Source organism: Lissotriton vulgaris, chromosome 4_2, assembly GCF_964263255.1.
Source record: "Lissotriton vulgaris chromosome 4_2, aLisVul1.2, whole genome shotgun sequence".
NCBI lineage: Eukaryota > Metazoa > Chordata > Amphibia > Caudata > Salamandridae > Lissotriton > Lissotriton vulgaris.
Genome location: NC_141692.1, coordinates 7,484,559 through 7,506,405, shown reverse-complemented (window position 1 = coordinate 7,506,405; position 21,847 = coordinate 7,484,559). Strand labels below are relative to the sequence as shown.

The 21,847-nt window shown below is 45.8% G+C and overlaps 1 protein-coding gene across 1 annotated transcript in view; it reads left to right on the top strand.

The window, feature by feature from the left end:
• The first annotated feature begins 1,194 nt into the window (after positions 1–1,194).
• The window catches only part of LOC147718112 (phospholipase A2 inhibitor NAI-like), a 35,987-nt gene continuing 15,334 nt past the window's right edge, over positions 1,195–21,847 (top strand). Inside the window, exons 1-3 of the mRNA XM_086919192.1 lie at positions 1,195–1,246; positions 6,447–6,566; positions 17,655–17,810. Of these exons, the coding sequence (XP_086775318.1) occupies positions 1,195–1,246; positions 6,447–6,566; positions 17,655–17,810 (328 nt within the window). The remainder of the gene's footprint in view (positions 1,247–6,446; positions 6,567–17,654; positions 17,811–21,847) is intronic.

Sequence of the window (21,847 nt, the reverse complement as noted above, 5' to 3'; positions counted from 1 at the left end):
CATGAACTGTGATGAAGCTAGTGTGTCTCCAGGTGTAGCCCTTATTGTGAGAGAAAGGAGACTTAGGGGTAGAGGAGGATTGTACAGTATCATTAACAGAGAAGAGGTTCCCAGGATGACCTGGAGGACTAGTAGAAGGCTGCAAGAGGAAAAGAAGGAAACAAGATGGAAAAGCAATTGCACAACCACAATGTACCTATATTGACCAGGTGAGCATAGAAAAGCAGGTTTAAGAGTGAAACACCACTACTGAGGGGAGCTATGGAATGGCCATGATGAAGGATCTAACAAATATTAAAGCAACCGAAACGTTAAAAGCGAGGTATTCTCAGGTGAGAATGAATTGAACTTTGATTTAGGACTGATGTATGTGCTGGACCAAACTCATCATATAACATCAGTCTACTCGCCACATGAGCAATTACGATAGTGCATTCACAGTGTAGTTTCACCCTACTACAAAAGAACAAATAAACACTGCAGTAGTACTCAGATAGGACAGGAGCGACATCAGCAAAGAGGGCACAGATGCAGATCAATCACCAAGCATATTGAAAAAGCACAAACAAGACTTTCATTACTTCTAACAAAATTGATCATATAAATAAAACCTATATTGTCAGTCAAACATGTCTAAGGACGGTCATCAGATAGCAACTTTAGATGTAAAAACTGTAATTGGTGACATTCTCAAAAAAAAACAAAAGAAGAAAAAACACAAAACTATCTCCCTAACAAATACTTTTAATGAAACACATTTTGTTCCTGCTTAGTAATCAGAAAGAAACGCTCTCCAGGTATTTTAGCACTCTGCATCTCGGGCGGAAAAGCCTTAGGTTTTCTTCGAATGGTTTACCTATGAAATATATCAGGGCATTAATGAGGTAACTTACAACAACAATTAAAGGTCACAATGCTGCTTGAAGCCCTCATCTGAGAAGCGCTTTTAGGATGTATTTACTCAAGATGTGTGCATTACATCAGCTCACAAACTCTGTTTTGCAGAAGGGCTGTCTCAGGAGCACACAAATCACAGTGAGGGTCATCAGTTTTTTTACCCTGTGGGCGGTGTAGGTAGCCCCTGACCTGCCCCTTTCTGCAGTATAAAAAGCCCTGTCCTCAGCAGTGGATGTGTAGAAGACAAGCTCAGCTGCTGCAGCCCACACTCTGCCACTCTTCCTACTCCAGTGCACCATGAGGACTCTCCTCACAGCCGCGGTGGTGATCTGCGCACTCATTGCTGGAGGTAAGAGGGCTCATTCATCCATTCATTCATGTCCCCCACAGTCATCCAGGAGCACCACATGGACAATGTAAGTATTCAGTGATGTCTGAGAAGCTCTTGAGACAGACAGAAAGGTAGGTTTTCCCTCTCACCCCTTTAGGAACCTTTAAACCTGTACCTTCATTCATTCCCCACTTCAAGGTAATGGTGAGTCCTGCCTTTGGCATCCTAAAGGCTCTTTTCAAATTTAAAGCCCCATCCTTTATATTATGTGAGGGAGAGACTTTACTCTTGATATGTGCTATGGCTGAGCCCCCACAGAGTCAAACTAGTCTAGCTCCTAGAAGTGAACTGGTTTCAGTGAGGAGTCCAAGCTTACTCTTGTTACTCTGGATTTATCAAGCCCCCTAGGATCACACATGTTGGCCATGCATGACTTGATAAATCACATTTCAAGGGTGGAAAAAGAAACACAACCCTTGATAAATATGTGCCCTGACTCTTAATGCCAGGATACCGTCTCTGGAGACCCCCCAGCACTGCATAGACTTGCATGTCCCTTGCTTGTCCACCAGGGAGGGTCCTTCCTGGATGGCACCTCAGACTGATCTGAGCCTGGGTCAGTGGTGTCTAGTTAACATTCAGTTTTGTGGGGGTGTTCCCCCTTCATGTGTGCGCCTCAGATTTTGAATATCATACAGGTGTTGTAGTTTGTCTTGTTGGTGATTTGTGGTTGGTGGGAGCTCGGTTCACCTGTTAAAAGTTAATTGTCTACATATCTCAGTGTAGGATCTATTCGGACCCTCTGTCTTATGCTAGGTGACCGGTCAAGTATATTGTCCAATTCCAATGGGTAGCATTTGTGGACTGCTGACCAGTTCTTCACTCATCACCCTCATTTCTCTTCCACTCAGACACAATATTTCCCCCCTGCCTCTTTGCTATCTCTTCCATGCTGCCCAACTCCATTCTCACCTGTGAGGCTGGGTGGGAAGAATCAATATTTAAAGTGCAAACATCTGCATGGCTTGAAATCTTTTCAGACTTCTCTTCCCCATATATATTTGGACAGGTCTAGCCTGCCAGAATCTATCTGGGGAAATAGTGGGGGCGCAGAAATTATCGCACAACTCGTTATTCAAGAAAGAAATGTATAACCCGCTTGAAATTAGTGCCACAGGCAGCGTGCTATTTATGTCTCCTTAAATAACTTCAAAAATCTGTTCCTAACAATGGGCAAACAAATGCAGAATTCGATGCATTATGCATCAAACGCCCTATATCCGGGTATTTCTCATTCATTTTCCACCTGTCATATTTCGGCAGGTTTGAGGCGCTGAATTACAGTGGAGTGGGTGGGCTTTGAAAGTCAGGGCCAGCTCTAGGTCGGTGCGACTGATGCCACCACACCTGCCGCTGATTTCAGGTGGAGGCACCGTGGGCAACATTTAATAATTATTGGCATAGAGCAGCGCCGCAAGCCTTCCTGCACCACTCCCCTACGTCTAAAGAAAAGGGCAGGAATGCACTGCATCAATGAGAAATGATGCATTTGTGTTCTCTTTTACTCCGCGGGTGCAGAAATGGCTGTTGAGCATCAACACAGGCACCCTTGCATAATAGTGCATGGGTGTCTGCATTGGAATCAGGTTGATTTTGTGCAGACAGGGACACCTTCCTTCACAAAGACAACTGTTGTGCCACCCCTGGGGAGGCATAGGCTTTTAATGCATTCCCAGGTTTACAGCATGTTATAAAACTGGGAATATGTCAAAAGCCATGGGTGCTATATGGAAACACCCCTGAAAACTTCCATGACATCACTCCCTATCACTATGTGAGGTAATGCAGCAACTTACGCTGCGTTCCCTCACACAATATCTATGAGGCCATGAAAGGCCACGCAGTGTGGTTTTCGGTGGCTTCGTAGATATGGCTCTGCAGTGTGCGCTGCCGTAGCGTCATTAAAAGTGGCGTTCCGGCAGCATGCAGGGCTTATAAATACGCCCCTGTGTCTTTCAATATCCTAATGTTGGGAAAAGGGTTCATTTGAGTAGACATCAATTCTTTTCATAATAGGGAACCCCCAACCATGATGTTGATTTTTAAATTCTGAGTTTGTGCTTCTCCAGACCAAGCACTCTTAAACTATACTGTCTGCTTTGTAGTCCTCTGAATTATGTAACATTTCCTATAGACTGAGTTAAACACAATGGATTCATTGTCTCTGTGTAGTGTGTGTGATGTAAAGTGCTCTGAAACCCTTCACTGGTATGAACGGCACTATGATACTAACACAATTAATCTGAGAGTGATTATGGAGACTTGAGGGGCTCTGTTAAAGGGTGGTAGTGAGTGAATCTGTGGCAGAGGTGGTTACTGGGGGCGACAACAAACATTGGTGCATTGGGGGCCACACGCGCTAAAGCCAGCCCTGTTGAAAGTCTGGGACTCTTAACTTCACTACACCTGTTGTACTTGTGTACCTATTGGAAGCAGGGCTTTCAGCTATGATCCCAAACTCATAAGTCGCCTTAGTGACAGGGAATGAGGCATGGTCCAAGGAGGTGTCCACTGATGCCCTGCTGACATCTCTTTTCTTTATCTGTGATTCATTGTTGAATTGTTACAGTTTACAAAATGTAAGTTTCAACTTTGGAACCAAATAGTTTGTAAATGCCCTTTTTTAAGATATGTTTTATGTTACATTAAAAAACATTATGTACAGAAATCTAGAAAAATCTAGAAAAAATGATGTTAATTATATACATAATTTACATCTGTCTAGCATCGGCAGATGTAACATCATTAAAATGTTATTTTTCCCTAAATTTTTATATCTTTTACGTGCAATCCAGCTTGAAATTACCACCAATTGTCTAAAAAAAAATTGAAGATCTATTTTCCTGGTTAATCTGGGCATCCGCTAAGACAAGAAGGGCATATAAGTATCTTTTTTTACCTAGGGAGAGGGGAGGACTGGCTCTACCAAGTATAAGACTCTATTAATGGGCCACTTCACTTCTATATAATTTAGTTCTAATGCAAGAGAAGCCAAAAGTTAGCACATTTGAAGAAGTACTGAGCCCTTTCTAATAATAAGAATCCACATTTGTAAAGCGCAAACAATCACCTGTAAGGGTCTCTAGGCGCTGGGGGCCATCGGGAAGATTAAGCAAGCTATTGCCCAGAGTCACATGCTGGGCTAATCTGCGGTTGGGGATCGAACCGTGATCCCCAGATTCCAGAGTCAGTTGACCCGGTCGCGGCGCCACACCTCCGCCCTTGAATTTATAATGGGGGTGGAAGCGTGGGGCTGGGCTTGGCGATTCTTAAATGACAGCCACTGAAGGAAAGATAGTTTTAAAACTGTACAAGGGTGGCTTAGAATCTGGAAGTCAGTTTGAAAACTGATCAGTATGGGTCGGCTCAATTACTATACACCACTCTGCAATAATCCCAATTTACCAGACATTTTTAAAGACCCAATCATTCAAAGATGGTGCGACGCAGGGCTGACCAAGCTTGGAGCTTTTTTCTCTCTAATAGGTCTGGACTCTTTCGATAATCCCAACGAATGATTTGAGCTGGATCGGAGGGATTTTTACAAATACCTCCAAATTGGAGATTTTTTATATAAGAAAGGTGGGGGGGGGCAATCAGATTTGCTAATAATGATATTATTGATAAATTGAGCAGGAATGGAGACCTATCTATACAAGTAGTTTATAATTTTTTTAACTCACGAATGAAAGATGGTATGGGGGAGTCGAAACTGGAGTCTCAGAAAAACTATTTTTTCGCTCAGTCGAATTAGCACCGAATATTTTACTCCCGGCCCGACTCCAGGCTCAATACTAAAAAACATACTTCTCGCTTACATACACGCCTAAAAGAATTGCCAAATGGACGACTAAGAGAGGAACCTTTGCCCCCGGTGTGACATATTTCTTGCAGATCTGATTTGCATTGTTGCCTCCCGCGATGCCCTTAGTAAACTCAAAGGAGAGCTTACCAACTTTTCTAAGGAGTCGACTGCATCCTCTCTCCAACCTTGATAGGACTTGGGGTAGCCCAGAACACTCAGGGGAAGCTTGGAGAAGAACTGGTGTTCATCGGCTTGGCAATCCTCCATTTATGTCTCGCATACCCCGGGTTCCCACAATGTCTCTCTCTTTTATTAGCAAACTATATTCTGGAAAAAGCCAAGAAGGGGACTATCAGCCTTATTCATGAAGGCTAAATCGGCTCGCAAAGGGCCGGATTCTGAGAATCCGGCCCTTTGCGAGTGCGATTTTTGCATTTGGGATTCAGCATCCCAAATGCAAAAATCGCTAATTGCGATGTCGCAAATGTGCGAGGAATTACATTTAAGGAATCTCTATTAGAGATTCCTTAAATGTAATTCAACATCCAATTTAAATTTGCGAATTCGCAATTTCTTGCCGCAATTTACCGCGAGGTCAGACCTCGCGGTAAATTGCGAAAACTCAGAAAAATGCATTTAAATGCATTTTTCTGAGTTGCATGTTACACACACACATGTCCTTTGGACATGTGTGTGTGCAACACCTGTGTGAAATTTCATTTGAGGGGTGCTACAGGGTGTCCTGTGGACACCCCTGGCACCCTTCAAATCGCAATCTTATTTGCGATTAGCTAATTGCTAATCGCAAATAAGGAATACTCCCCATTCATTCCTATGGGCCTTTTGGCCCATAGGAATGAATGGCGAGTAATTCCTTATTTGCGATTAGCAATTTGCTAATCGCAAATAAGGAATCAGTAGGAATCGCATTTTATTATGCGATTCCTACATGATTACCGTTTTGCGAGTCCTTAATAGCGAATCGCTATGTTTCGCTATTAGGGGCTCGCAAAACGGCCCCTTCATGAATAAGGCTGTATGCTCCCGAACAAAGGGCCTAAACATCTGGGCACCATTGACCAGATTGAATGAGAAGAATGGACCAATTATTAAGTGGATAACAAGCAAGAATCCAAACTAAGGATAACAGATCAAGGCCAACTCCCTCGGGGGTGGTTAGGGTGGGTGTTGGGTGGGTGGGTTTTTGTGAGGGAGGGATCAACCAAAAAGGGTTACAAGTGGCGGAGAAGTAATGCATAATTGTGATTTTCCTTGTGCTTTTTCTTTTCGGCTTCCCTCTGACTATGAATCTTAATTGTTTTGTATATTATCATTTACTATTTTTCATTTCAGTGAATTGCCTACTTTGTGAGAAGTGTTTCTCTGTGGGCACTGCCACCTGTTCCGGTATTTACAGTCTTTGCCCCGCTGACGTCACTCACTGTGTTCAAGGTCTCGAGAACTCTACAATAGGTAAGTGTCAAGAGCCGGAGAGTGGGTTTGTGAAATGTAGAGGCACCCTTAATGCCGTGCACGGCTCTGCCACAAGCTCCTGTGTGATCTTCAGCGTGCTCTGCTGCTTATCTGTGTCATGCCTGATGTGATTGGTTGATATGCACTTTGTGGTTGAAATCTTTCCTATACAGCCCACAGTTCTCGCATTACCTCAGGGTGAGGTATTTACCGCACATGGTAAATATCTCCTATGCCGAGTTTTCAACAAGAAAATGTGTCATATCATCAGTAGTCCTCAATAAGCCACCATCCCTGTGATGGCCGCCATTCCTAATGGGTCTTGAATTGTGACCTACCTCATTAATATTCATGCAAAAGGTCTCTTTGTGACCCATTAGGTATCGCTAAATATAAAGTACATGGTTCATACATTAGGAAACGCGATTACCCAATATCCATTTGGAAAAAAAAACACTATTTGGAAAATATCGTTCTTAATGTTCCTACATCTGGCCCTTAAGCGTCTTTCCTTGCTGCAGTTCCACTTCTCCACCACTAGGACGCACACAGCTCTGTCCATGCATCACATCCCTTCCCTCCAGCTGCAGCACTGCTGCTCCACCACCGGGACACATGTAGCTCTGTCCATGCATCTCATCCATTCCTTACTGCAGCAGCACTGCTACTCTACCACCGGGACACATGCAGCTCTGTTCAGGCATCTCATCCCTGCTTGCAGCTGCAGCTCTGCTGCTCCATCACTGGGACACACGCAGCTCTGCCAATGCATCTCCTCCCTGCTTTGCAGCTGCAGCTCTGCTGCTCCATCACTGGGACACACGCAGCTGTGCTGATGTATATCATTGCCGTGCCCCAACTGGAACACACTGTCCTTGTGCCCAATGACACCAGAATCCTAACTTGCACTGTCCCTATTATTCCAAGGATGGAAAACATGCAGGTCCCCTCTTCCAGAGCATCTAACCCCTTTGCTGCCTGGAAGTGGGGCATATGAACACACTGAGCTGTTGGTGCACATATTGGGCACTATTTCAATAAAGACTCAGAGGTTCTGTATGCTAGCCCCCTTATTAACAAAGGAATAGGCAGATAAGGTTGTTGGGTGCACAGCGGTCATGAGTCCTCAAGATGGGACTTGCCATGAACTGTTGCTGCAGTATAACCTAAATCTATTTCAAAGAGTCAGTTTAAAGCATTGCAATATAATGTTTATGAGGGTCGTTTGATTCATTTTGAAATTGAAATTTGTCCAAATGAATTCCTGTCCAGCTGGACAACGGACATAAATACTATTCCAGTTTGTGTCTATCCTTACCCTGATCACCCAAACTACTAGGGTCCACTGTTTTTTGTAATAAGCTAAACGCCCAAGGTCCCTAATGTACTACCTTCAGGTTCCCTTGTTTCCTATAAACAAGATCCCATGTATAGCGAGGTCAAGTCTCTTAGCAATGTTTATAAGCAGGAACGATGCTGCTTTAGTGCTTCTGCTAGCTGAGTTTCTACTGTGGACTGTCCTAAGGCCACACAGAAGCAGCATAATCAGTCTGAGCTTTGGAAAGTGAAGAGAGTGAGGAGCTCCTGCACATCTCAAGGCCTGATTGACAAATCCTGGTCTAGGAGTCTGTAGACTCTGTGTTGTCAGAGCCTAGACACAAGTGCCTTAGAGAGGCAGAGGATGAACCTAAGAAAGTTCAATGGGGAAAATATGTCCAGGGGTCACAGTTCATGACCATATCAGAGACTCCCTTGTTTTTTAGCATAAAAGCCAGCAAGAAGAGGGATATTGTTCCCAATATTGTTTTTAAGTGCAGATGAGTTTCCCCACCATCCTATTATCAAGGGCATAATACTGAAAGAATGGGAAGATCCAGATTCATCAACCATTCCCCATTTTCTCAACAAGAGATGCCTCTTCCCAGAATGTGATTTGAAATTTCCTCATACTCCTAAATTTGAAATACCATCCTACCTTCTGTGACATCTACCTCAAACCTTGCATCTGAAGAGGCAATACTTCACGGATGTAGCAGATAAGAAAGTTGAAACCTTCTTTAAGAGGTCATCTGATGTGTCTCAATTGTGAAAATGAGGCACCTCAGAAAATGAGAAAATACATGTGCTGCTTAGGCCACGCTAGTCCTTCTGAAGTATTTCCAACTCTTGTGATTGTAGTCAAAATGTTGGAAAATATGGAATTGTGTCTAAATTCCTTTCAGATGTCTCTTTTGATAGTCTCTGGGCTTCAAAAGTTTCAGCAGGAGCTGCATTTTCAAGGATTTCCACTCCTGTAGTTTCATTTCCTCATTTATCTGGTGTCTCTCTGTTGCCTTATCTTGGTGACTAGTTGTTGACTGCTTCCTCTTTCATTAAGGCTCGGGAGGATGCCCAACTGTTTTTAAAGGTCCTTCAAGAACAAGACTTATTGGTGAATTCCCACAGGAACAAGCTTCAACCATCACAAGAGAACAACTTAATCAGCGCCTACTTCAATACCCAACGTGCTTGTGCTTTTTTACCTCCATTGAGGATTGCTGTTCCTCAGGACTTACTCAAGAACCTCCTTGCTCAGCCGATGTTTTCAGCAAGAACATGGCTCAGAGTGCACAAAGTGTAAGGATGGATGGTGGCACCAATGGCAGTGGTTCTTTGGGCATGTTTCCTCCTCAAACTGGTGATGAATCATGTCCACAATTGGTGATTCCCTAACACATGCAATTGAAAAATGTTAAAATATGTCACTCTTCAAATTTGCAGACCCTACAAAGGGGGCTAGTGTGGGGCTATTTGAAAAAGGGTGTATGTTGGGTCCTGATTGTAGCATTCTTTGTAGGATCCTGCTATCAGAATGGAATCCAATGTGGTTGCAAGATATGGTAGTAAAAGGAGAAGGCAGTTGCTTGCCGGTAACACATAAATAAAAATACAAAATTATGATGGACAGAATTCTGAAATTGTCAAACACTCACCCACAGTCACAGATCTGGGTTATATCCATTGTTTGTTTTGCTCCCCATCCCACTGCAGTTTGGACCCAGGCGTGTGCAATTCAGTCTTGACTCTGCTCCACATGACTACAGTCCAGCCAGAACAGCCAGGCTAGGTTCATCTAGACCAGAAACAAGCATCCTGTGACTGGTATCTAGGGTGTCACCCTTCATCAGCAAGGCTAATTTAAATCCAGTGGCTTAGTGAATACGGATTCCGTGTCTGGACATACCCTTCCCACCCAGGGTGAATGTAGAAACACAAGAATATAATAGACGGAAATTTGAACATTGTCAAACATTCACCTCCAGGCACAGATCTGGGTTAAACCCAACCATATGCACATCATTCTTAACACTGCTTCCCTTGGGAATAGCACAGACCAAACTGCCAGGCCAGGTCTTCATTGAAACTAAAACAAGATTCCGGGAACTGATTTTGGGGTACCACCCCTCATCTGCCAGGAAAGCTTGAATCCAATGAACATGAGACCACGGTTGGCAGATCTTTCCCACTTAGGGCATCTATAGCATCACAAAAAATCCAGCCCTGCCAGTAGTATCTAGAACATCAGGAATTACAAAAATTGGCTGTCCTGTGATCTTTCCACACTTTTCAGTTGTGACAAGCTGGCCTACAGTCCCATTGTAGCTTTGATCTTCAGGAGCAGGTAGGGGAGGCTAATACCAGCTGGTCAGTTCCTGCCCACTGAACGAGAAGAGCAGAAAATAGGAAGGCCTGTTTCTTCTCTAGGCACTGCAACCTCGAGTACAAATCAGGATTCTGCACAGGAATTTCCAGATATGTGCATAGAGCAAGGGAGTCCTGGTGCCAGTGTTTTCCCTATAAAATGTGATTTGAGGAGATTAACACCACACTGCAGGCAGCACCATCTTGGATTGGAAGCTGACATGTTTCAAAGTCAGTTCACAATGAGCCAATTTGCATCACACGCAGTTGAGCGGACGCCGAGCACAGTTGTACGCCATCTTAGATCAGGCATTCTGCTCTATAAGGATGACAGTTTAGAGCTGCATCTTTGATTGGGTGCTCACCGTCATCAAGAGCCATCTTTTATTGGCTTTCCACTTTATACATCTGGACATCAGGTGCCACTATTGGGCGTCGAGGGCTCGCGTAGCACCGATTTGAGGGAGCATTGATACTATAGGTCACTGTGAGCACATCCTTTGGTGATCTGGGCAATCTTCTCGTCACGGCTCAGAAATGGACACAGTGACAAAGCTTTGAGGTGACAGTTATCTCTTTGGGTGAGTCTGATAAACTTCACTGGAAGTGAGAACTCAACATCACCGGTGGTTTACACACTTAAGATGTACTCTACTACAACAGTGAAGACCTGGGGTTTCTTGTGAGTCACAGATACAAGCAGTGGTGTGGCACCCATTTGCTTACATACTGTTTCTAGTCTTCCCCTGGGAGGACATTTACACTTTCACCATGTGTGGGTAGCAATTAAGCATTGGCTGAAAATTCGTTCCGCTCGTGGATTTTGCGGATTTTCCGCGATTTCACGATCCGCGAATCTCGCGAAATCGCTGTAAAATCGGAAAATCAGCGGGACGAATTTTCAGCCAAGCACTTACAGGGTTACAGAAGCAGGTGCAAAAGTTGAAGCAAATTTTTTGTAACATTTTACAAAAGGGTGACAAAGAAATTAACTTCAACTTGGGCACCTGCTGCTGTAAGCCTGTAAGTGCTTCCTGGCGCCTCGTTGCCTACTTGCAACTATTCTCTGACCCTGCTCTGACCCTTGAAGCAGGGTCAGAGAATAGTTACAAGTAGGCAATGAGGCGCCTGTCACGAAAATTAAACCTCAACAGGAAGCACTGACAGATATAAAAATAGGCATTTGCAATGCAATAGGTCTCGCATTAGGAAAGTTTGAACTTTTGGTCTTGTAAATGACATTTTTTTTTATTTATGGGTTGGTTTTGAAAATAGCTAAATTAATAGCTGTGTAATTTACAATGCCAATAGTTATAACTTTCGCAAATGTGACACCTATAGCATTTGTATTGCAACATGTTTTGTATTTACGAGACTTAGCTGTATTGATATTACAAATTACAATGGCTTTTAATTTTTTTAAATAATTAATACTTAAATAAAAGTGATTTTAATTTATAATGGCAATAGCTTAAACTTTTGTAAATAACTTTTGTGAAGATTATGTTCAGTGTATTTTTTTGTGATGAAAATCCAAGAACAGAAGTGAAATATTAACATCTTTTTGTGACATTTGTAATAAAGTTTGAAACGTTGAGAGAACACATTTGAACCAGTTGTTGTTGAATGGTTATGCAGATTGGTGCTGGAGTGGCGCTGAGTGATGCTGTGGTGGTGCTGAGTGGTGCTGTGGTGATGCTGAGTGGTGCTGTGGTGGTGCTGAGTGATACTGGCATGGTGCTGAGTGATGTTGGGGTGGTGCTGAGTGGCGCTGTGGTGGTGATGAGTGATGCTGTGGTGGTGGTGATGAGTGATGCTGTGGTGGTGCTGAGTGATGCTGTGGTGGTGCTGAGTGGTGCTGAGTGATAATTTGGTGGTGCTGAGTGATGCTGTGGTGGTGCTGAGTGATGCTGTGGTGGCACTGAGTGGTGCTGTGATGGTGCTGATTGGTGCTGTGGTGGTGCTGAGGGATGCTGTGGTGGTGCTGAGTGATGCTGTGGTGGTGCTGAGTGGTGCTGTGGTGGTGCTCAGTGATAATGTGGTGGCGCTGAGTGATGCTGTGGTGCGCTGAGTGATGCTGTAGTGGTGCTGAGTGATGCTGTGGTGGTGCTGAGTGGTGCTGTGGTGGTGCTGAGTGGTGCTGTGGTGGTACTGAGTGATAATGTGGCATTGCTGAGTGATGCTGTGGTGGTGCTGAGTGATGCTGTGGTGGCACTGAGTGGTGCAGTAGTGGTGCTGAGTGGTGCTGTGGTGGTGCTGAGTGATGCTGGGTGGTGCTGAGTGATAATGTGGTGGTGCTGAGTGATAATGTGGTGGTGCTGACTGATGCTGGGGTAGCGCTGAGTGATGATGTGGTGATGCAGAGGGCAGAAAGGCACAACAAGCAGTCTAACAAATGGCAGAAGGGCAGAAAAACAAGGGGAAAACGAGTCTACCAGAGGGCAGAAGGGCACAAAAAAACAGCCTAACAGAGGACAGAAGGGCAGAAAAACAAGGGAAAAACAAGTAACAGAGGGCAGAAGGGCACAAAAAGCGAGTATAACAGGGGGCAGAATGAATCCCGCCCTGCGTGTTTGTCCACGAAGATGCCACCTTTTTGTGCAATACCTCTACTCAACTGGAGTACTTTTTACTGTCTAATCAGTAAGTGCTCCCTCGTTGGCTAAATGCATAGGGGCAGATTTAGAATAACTGGTGCATCCCCAGGGATGTGCCAGTTATTGTGCGACGCAGCTCCCCCACCCATGGTGCGCCACATTTACAATGCGGCACACCATGTGGCAAAAATGGCACAGATGTGTCACGCATCTGTGCCGTAAAAGCAGCGCATTGCTGGAGCTGCGTTGCACTTGCGAAGCAGCTCCAGCAGTGCTCTGGGGGGCCCTATCTCCCCAATGCTGCTTCAAGCCTTGTGCTTGCTTCAAGCAGGCGCAGGGTTTTGACGCAGCATTGGCCTAAGAGTGACTGAGTGAAATCTTGTAGATTTCACTCAGCCACTTTTAGGAGGCGTTCCTGCGCCCCTGCACCCCCTCCTCTGCGCCGGAACGCCTCCTGATGGCGCAGGGCTTTACAACGTGACGCATCTCTCAGAATCGTCACGTTGTTAATACCCAGCACCATGGCGCATCTTTTTTGCAGTGGTGAACCAGAGGGTGGCAGTAATGAACCAGAGGGTGACAGTGATGAACCAGAGGGTGGCAGGGGTGAACCAGAGGGTGGCAGTGCTGAACCAAAGGGTGGCAGTGCTGAACCAGAGGGTGGCATGTGTGGTTGTGCATAAACCTAGACATATAGTCCTCACTAAGGGCCCGATGTAGGTACCAAATACCGGTCGGAAACGGCCGATTTCGGCCGTTTCCGACCGGTATTTGGCCTACTGAGATGTAGGGGACCTTTTTTGTCCGATTCAGTAAATTTTACCGATTCGGTAAAATTACCGAATCGCAAAAATACTGAATCAGTAATTTTACTGATTTTTTAAATTTGGGATGTAGGTGGGACTACTTTCAGTCCCACAGGCCCTTCAGATTCGGTATTTTAACATCCAATCCAATTGGGTGTTAAAATACCGAATCCAGGTGTGCATGCACATGTGTGCATGCACACCTATGCCATGTGACAGACAGACATGCCCTGAGGGCATGTCTGTGTGCCACATGGCTCACATGCCTTTTTTTGGGGTGCTGGAGGGTGTCAAAGTGACACCCCCTGCACCCTTGCACAAATCGGTAATTACCAAATCGGTAATTACCGATTCGGTAATGCCCATTGATTCCTATGGGCTTCAAGGCCCATAGGAAGCAATGGGGGATACCGAATCGGTATTTACAGAATCGGCAAATACCGAATCTTACAGATTCGGTATTTACCGAATCTGAAATACCTACATCTCCCCCCCTCTAATTTACCACTTCATAAATACCGATTCGGTATGATTCGGTATTTATGAAGTGGTAAATGTAGATTTACCTACATCGGGCCCTAAGAGAGAAAAATTGAGACAGGAGTAGGATTCTATGTGTGAATAGAGTATTATCGAGCCCATCGAGGGTTCGGAATGGCTATTGCCAGTGATGTTAACTAGGAAAAGCAATAAGATTCTGAGGAATGAGAGAATATGGGTGGATAGACAATCCCTGCCCAATATCACTGAGATGTTGAGTTCCTTGAAGGGAGCTAGGATTTTTGCGTTAAATTTGTCATCAGCATATCACCAGATTACATAGTGAGAGTTGCCATTTGACATCTTTTGTTACCCGTGGTGGAGCAGATAGATTTAATAATTTGGTTTGGCATCTGCGATTTTCCAGAGAGCTGTTGAGCTGATGATCAAGAGTGTCTCCCACGTATAGTATTTTTAGGACTATACTTTGTTCTTTTGAAGATTTGAAGAGTTGCATGACAAAACGTTGGGAGTAGTATTGACCATTTTGATAAAGAGAGTGGTTACTCTGAGGGCTAGTAAGTGTAGGTAACCAAAGTAATCAGTGGATTATCTTGGTTATAAGATCTTGACCCAAGGTATGGAACCAAAGGAGAATCTTGTTAAAGCAATCAGGGACTTCCCTATACCAGAGACCCAAGATCAATTGCATTTGTTATATAGAATGCTATAATTCTATGCATATTTCATCCCCAATTGTAGTGAGAAGAAAAATCTTATGAGGTCTTGTTGATTGAGAACTTAAATTTGGAATTTGATTTCATCAAAAAGGAGTTGGTGAATGTGATTCCCTTTAAACAGTTTGAAACACATGAAGTGTCAGGTGTGTTGATCAATACCAGTTAACATGGTTTGGAGGTTGTTTTGTTGCAGGTAAGGAAAGAAAGAGAACTGGGGATAGCTTTTGCTATGCGTGCCATCTGAGGTTATGAGTCGACCTACTCTGTAGTAGAACGTGAGGTTGCCCGAAGAAGCTGGAACAAGATCACAGCCGACCAGCTCGCCGCCTCCCTGAGCCAGCACCCTCCCGCTCAGCGAACCCCAGCCAGGCCGCCGACAACCTCACGAAGGGGATCAGCAACTGCGCAGACGACCTCGCCCCACTGAGGCCCCCGCCTAGCAGACCCAGCAGCAAGAAGGCCCCATGGTTCACCGACGAACTCAAGAGCTCCAAGAAGAACTGCCGAGCCCTCGAGAAAGCCTGGAGAAGGGAGCCAACACCGGAAAACATGACCACCCTCAAGCTCGCCCCGGAAGCACCATCAACTGATCCGCGCCACCAAGAAAACAGCATTCAAGGACCGGCTGGACAACAACGCACACAAATGCAAGGAACTCTTCAACATCGTGAAAGAGCTCTCCAACCCCAACGCCGGAAACAACGACATCACCCCGTCGCAAGACCTCTGCAACTCCCTCGCCTCCTACTTCCACAACAAGATCGCTGACATACACAAAAGCTTCAGCCCACAAACAACGCTCCCAACGACCGCACCAACGCCCCCCACCACCACCCTCAGCGCCTGGACCCAGATCAGCACGGAAGACACCATCTGCACGATGAACTCTATCCACTCCGGATCTCCGACCGACCCCTGCCCCCACCACGTCTTCAACAAGGCCGACGCTGTCATCGCACCCCACCTGCGGGACATCATCAACACCTCCTTCAACACCGCCACCTTCCCTGAGAGCTGGAAGCACGCCGAACTCAGCGCTCTTCTAAAGAAACCAACAGCGGACCCCACCGAACTCAAGAATTACCGCCCCATTTCGCTCCTCCCGTTCCCAGCCAAAGTCATCGAGAAGACCGTCAACAAGCAGCTGGCCGCCTTCCTCGAGAAGAATGGATCCCTCGACCCCTCACAGTCTGGCTTCCGAGCCAACCACAGCACCGAGACCGCCCTCATCGCTGCCACCGATGACATCCGAGCCCTGCTGGACAACGGTGAAACAGCGGCCCTCATCCTCCTAGACCTCTCCGCGGCGTTCGACACTGTTTGCCACCGCACCCTAGTGCAGCGCCTCAGCAACATCGGAATCCAGGAGAAGGCCCTGGAGTGGATCATCTCCTTCCTCGCTGGAAGGACACAGAGAGTCCGCCTACCACCGTTCAGATCTGCAGCCACGGAAGTCATCTGCGGCGTTCCTCAGGGCTCCTCGCTCATCCCCACCCTCTTCAACATCTACATGAGCCCCCTTGCGGCCATCGCACGCCAACACAACCTCAACATCATCTCCTACGCCGACGACACCCAGCTGATCCTCTCCTTGACCAACGACCCCGCCGCCGCCAGAACCAACCTCCACGAAGGGATGAAAGACGTAGCCGAGTGGATGACGACCAGCCGCCTGAAACTGAACTCAGACAAGAGGGAAGTCCTCATCCTGGGCTCCTCGCCCTCCGCCTGGGACGACTCCTGGTGGCCCCCCGCCCTGGGCACCGCACCAAACCGACAGACCACGCACACAACCGGGGCTTCATCCTGGACTCCTCCCTCTCCATGACCAGACAAGTCAACACCGTCTCCGCGTCCTGTTTCAACATCCTGCGCATGCTACGGAAGATCTTCCGGTGGATCCCCACCGAGACCAGGAAGACGGTCACCCAGGCCCTTGTCACCAGCCGACTGGACTACGGCAACGCCCTCTACGCCGGAACCACCGCCAAGCTCCAGAAGAGACTCCAGCAGATCCAGAACGCCTTAGCCAGACTCATCCTCGACATCCCCCGACGCAGCCACATCTCCGGACATCTGAGAGACCTGCACTGGCTCCCCGTCAACAAGAGAATCACCTTCTCTCTCCTCACCCACGCACACAAAGCCCTACACGACCAAGGCCCGAACTACCTCAACAACCGCCTCAACTTCTACGCTCCCAAACGCCCCCTCCGATCGACCAACCACGCCCTCGCCACCGTCCCCCGCATCCGAAGAGCGACAACAGGAGGAAGGTCCTTCTCCTACCTGGCCGCCAAGACCTGGAACACCCTCCCAACCGACCTCCGCCTGACCCAAGATCACCTCTCCTTCAGGAAGAAACTCAAGACCTGGCTGTTCGAGCGGTAGCAGAACCCCCCCACCCCCCAAGCGCCTTGAGACCCTCCGGGTAAGTAGTGCGCTCTATAAATGCCTTGATTGATTCATTGCTTGATTGATTTGGGGCAAAAATAGCTCAAGGAACTCTCCAAGGACCTCTTGAAGCCACTGGTTTAATATCCTCAGGCTAAAGAGATACTCCCCATGTTCAAATAACATTCAGAGAGAATAAACAAATGTTTTACCCTAAAAATTAGATTAATTGAAAATATTAATAATGTGCATCAGTGTTTGAAAATAAGCATATAAGAAAACTGCATGATATTCTAAAATAATGGTAACATCAGATCAGCCATGCATGTCCAGATCGCATCGGGCAGATTAAATCTTTTTGCTAATTGAAAAATATATGCTTTCTTACAGGAAGTAAGAACACTCTAACTGCATTTAAGGATTGTGGTACTCCCTCCAGCAGAACTGCCTGTGGTAAAACCCTCTCCTTCAGGGCATCCATCACTGCGGTTCGGATAAGTAGAACATGCTGCGACTCTGACTACTGCAACGTTGGAGCTATACAGGGTACGTACAGGCTGAGGCTTCGACTACAATAACACTGCCGATATACAGGGTACATACAGGCTGAGACTCCGATTATCAATATGCTGCAGACATACAGGGTATGTACAGGCTGAGGCTCGGATTACTATAACATTGCAAATATACAGGGTACATACAAACTGAGACTCCGACTACCATAGCGCTGCATATATACAGGGTACGTACATGCTGAGACTCTGACTGCCATAACACTGCAGATATACAGGGTACATACAGGCTGAGACTCTGACTATCATAATGCTGCAGACACACAGGGTACCTGCAGTCGGAGACTCTACCTACCATAATGCTGCATACATCATGGTATGTACAGGCCGAGACTCCAACTAACATAACACTGTGGATATACAGGGTATGTACAGGCTGAGACGCTGAATGGTTTAAATCAGTAGACCATAGTACAACTCTGACTAAAGTAATGTTGGATATAAATACGGTACGTACAGGCTAAGACTCAGACTACCATTGCGCTGCAGACATACATGGTACATACAGGCTGAGATTCCGACAACCATAACACTGCGGATATACAGGGTACATACAGGCTGAGACTCTGACTACCATAAAGCTGTGGACACACAAGCTATGTAAAAACTGAGACTCTGAATACCATAATACTGTAGACACACAGGGTATGTAGAGGCTGAGACTCATACTATTATAATATTGCAGAGATTCAAGGTACGCACAGTATAAAAATCTGAATGCCATAATGCTGGTGACATACAGGGTATGTACCGGCTGTGACTGCGAGCACCATAACCCTGCAGATATACAGGGTGCATACAGGCTGAGACTCTGGCCACCATAACACTGCAGACATACAGACTATGTTCAGTGAATCCTATAAAATCCAACAAGAGCTCCAAATAATGCAAGCTGGTACATACCAGAACGCAGGACCACAAAGCGCAACTGCCATCAATTGGAGAAACGATGGTGTGGCACCAAGAGCCCTGTTGACAGAGTAGCTCACAAAACAGTACTCAGCAACTATCACCAGCATATCAAAGAAGCCAAGACAACAGCCATCACAACCTACATCAACTCCGCTGCCAACCACACAAAGGAACTGTTCAAAATAGCCATAGAGAACACCATCCTCCCCTCCCAAAAACTCTGCAACATCCTCGCAGACTGCTCCCAAAGCAAGGTCAACAACATCTACAATATTTTGAACATTCAACTGACCATACTCAACCCGATGACCTCAATTCACCAGTGAACACCAGCCCAACCATCACCACATGCCCTTACCATCACAGCCAATATGCCTACCATTCACTCCAGAGCTCCCACTGACCACTGCCCCCACCACCTCTACAACCTTGCACTGAACCTAATCAGCACACAACTCACCAGCATACTGAATACCTTCACCTCCACAGCAACCTATCTGAACAGATGGAAACACACAGATGTCAGACCCCTCCTAAAGAAAGCCTCCGCTGACCTCAACAACATCAAACATTATTGTCCGATCTCCCTGTGCCCTTACCCAGCCAAAGGTCTCAAGAAGCCATTAACCAGTCATCAACCAGCAGTTCACAAAAATCCTGGACTAACCTACCAACTGAATGAATTTTATCAAGATTCCATGTCAACCACAGCACTGAGACCAAGTGGAATGCCTCCACAAATGACGTCAGAACACTCCTCGACCATGGAGAACCTGTGGACCTGAATCTAATCAACCTCTCCATGGCATTCAACAGAGTCTCCCACAACACTCTCATGAACAGACTCCACAACATAGGCATACAGCAAGACTCCCACCAGTGGATCCCCATCTTCCTTACTGAGCGTACACAGAGCATCTGACTGCTCTCCTTCATCTCCACACCAAAAGACATTATTTGTATCATACTGCAAGGATCATCCCTCTGCCCCACCATGTTCAACATCTGCATGACCCCTCATGGACTCAACATAATCTCCTACGCAGACAACATTCAATTGAGTGTCACACTCACTGAGGACTCCTCCAAAGCCAAAACCAACGACTACAACATCAAGATCAATGTAAACACATGGATGAGAGACAACTGCCTCCAACTAAACTCTTGTTCAATTACTAGGAGTTAAGAGGGATTTTTAGGACTAGGTCGCCCTCCACTCATTCAATCAAAAATCACAAAAACCTAGTCCAAAAGGCAATAATTTTTATAAATCTATGGGTATACATGGATTTGTCAAAAGATCATTCCAACACTCCTGAATGTAGAAGTAGGTGTCGTGCTCAAGATACTTACCAAAAAATAATAAAAGTAGCCAATCTCTTATAAGTCTAACACTAGACAACACAGTACAAACATTCACTAGAAAGACGACATTTGAAAAAATGTGTGAATAGCTAGAAGACACCTCACGGGCGCACCACCAATGGGGCTCCTGGTTGGTACTCACCAGGGTAGCCCTGTTCTCATCATCGGTGTCAACTAGCTTAACGCAAACGTGTCCGACTCCCAAAAGTAAAAAGACAGTGAATGGTGCAGTGTACACAAACTTATATGTGACAAGGACTAACAACGTTCAACATATAACACAACAAATACTGTGCAAACAAGAATAAGAACCTTTTTATTTGTATCCTCTTGTCTGCCAACAGTGAACATATATACATAAAAAGGAGAGAAGCGAATACTACCTATCGATTCGCTTTCAGCTCGCTGCCGACATGTTTCATTGCCATGGTAGAGATTCAGGCAATTTCTTCAGGGCAAATGTTTATAAAAAGCCACTGCCAGCAATACTGTGTTGAGCGTGCTGGCTTACGGCTTTTACTATCATACCGTTATGGTCACGTCTTTAAAAGTCATGGACCCACTTCCAATCGGTAAGTGTGGTCTTGTCCTCCCTTATATTTTATCTGTGGAGAAAGCACGAACGGCGTCTTCTCAACACCGGAACGTGTTTACGTTTGCGTTAAGCTAGTTGACACCGATGATGAGAACAGGGCTACCCTGGTGAGTACCAACCAGGAGCCCCATTGGTGGTGCGCCCGTGAGGTGTCTTCTAGCTATTCACACATTTTTTCAAATGTCGTCTTTCTAGTGAATGTTTGTACTGTGTTGTCTAGTGTTAGACTTATCAGAGATTGGCTACTTTTATTATTTTTTGGCAAGTATCTTGAGCACGACACCTACTTCTACATTCAGGAGTGTGATTGGAATGATCTTTTGACAAATCCATGTATGCCCATAGATTTATAAAAATTATTGCCTTTTGGACTAGGTTTTTGTGATTTTTGTCCAACTAAACTCTGACAAAACTGAAGTAATGATTTTGAGGAAGAATACCTCCATATGGGACTACAGCTGATGGCATTCAGAACTCGGACCCACGCCCACACTGACCGACCATGCATGCAACCTCAACATCCTCCTCGACAGCCAACTGATCATCAAAAGACAAGTCAATGCAGTCATCTCCTCCTGCTGCCACACACTACGCTTGCTCCACAGAATACTCAGATGAATCCCAACCAAAATCAGAAAGCTCATCACTCTGACCCTCGTCACCAGCCACCTCGACTACAGGTATGCCCTCTACGCACGCATCTCCACCCAGCTACTCACAAGACTCCAGACCATACAAAATGTTGCAGTCAGACTCATCCAGAACATCCCCAAGTGAACTTGTATCTCCTCCCACCTGAGAGACCTTTAAAGGCCCCATCTATAAAAAAAACCATTTCAATATCCTTCCACACACCTATAATGCCTTCCATGACCTAGGACCGGACAACTTCAACCATTGACTGAACTTCCACCAAACCGATAGACACCTGCACTCCTCTTCGCATACACATTCATGGCTCCCGCATCCATCGCAGCCGCAGAGTTGACTACTTCTTCTACACTGTTGCCAAGACTTGTAACCGCCTCCCCTTCACCCAGCTCCATACAGCCCCCTTACTGGCAGACTTCAGAATGAGACCCAATACCTGCCTCTTTGACAGACACACAGAGCCCAAATTCCACAAATGTTTACAGTGA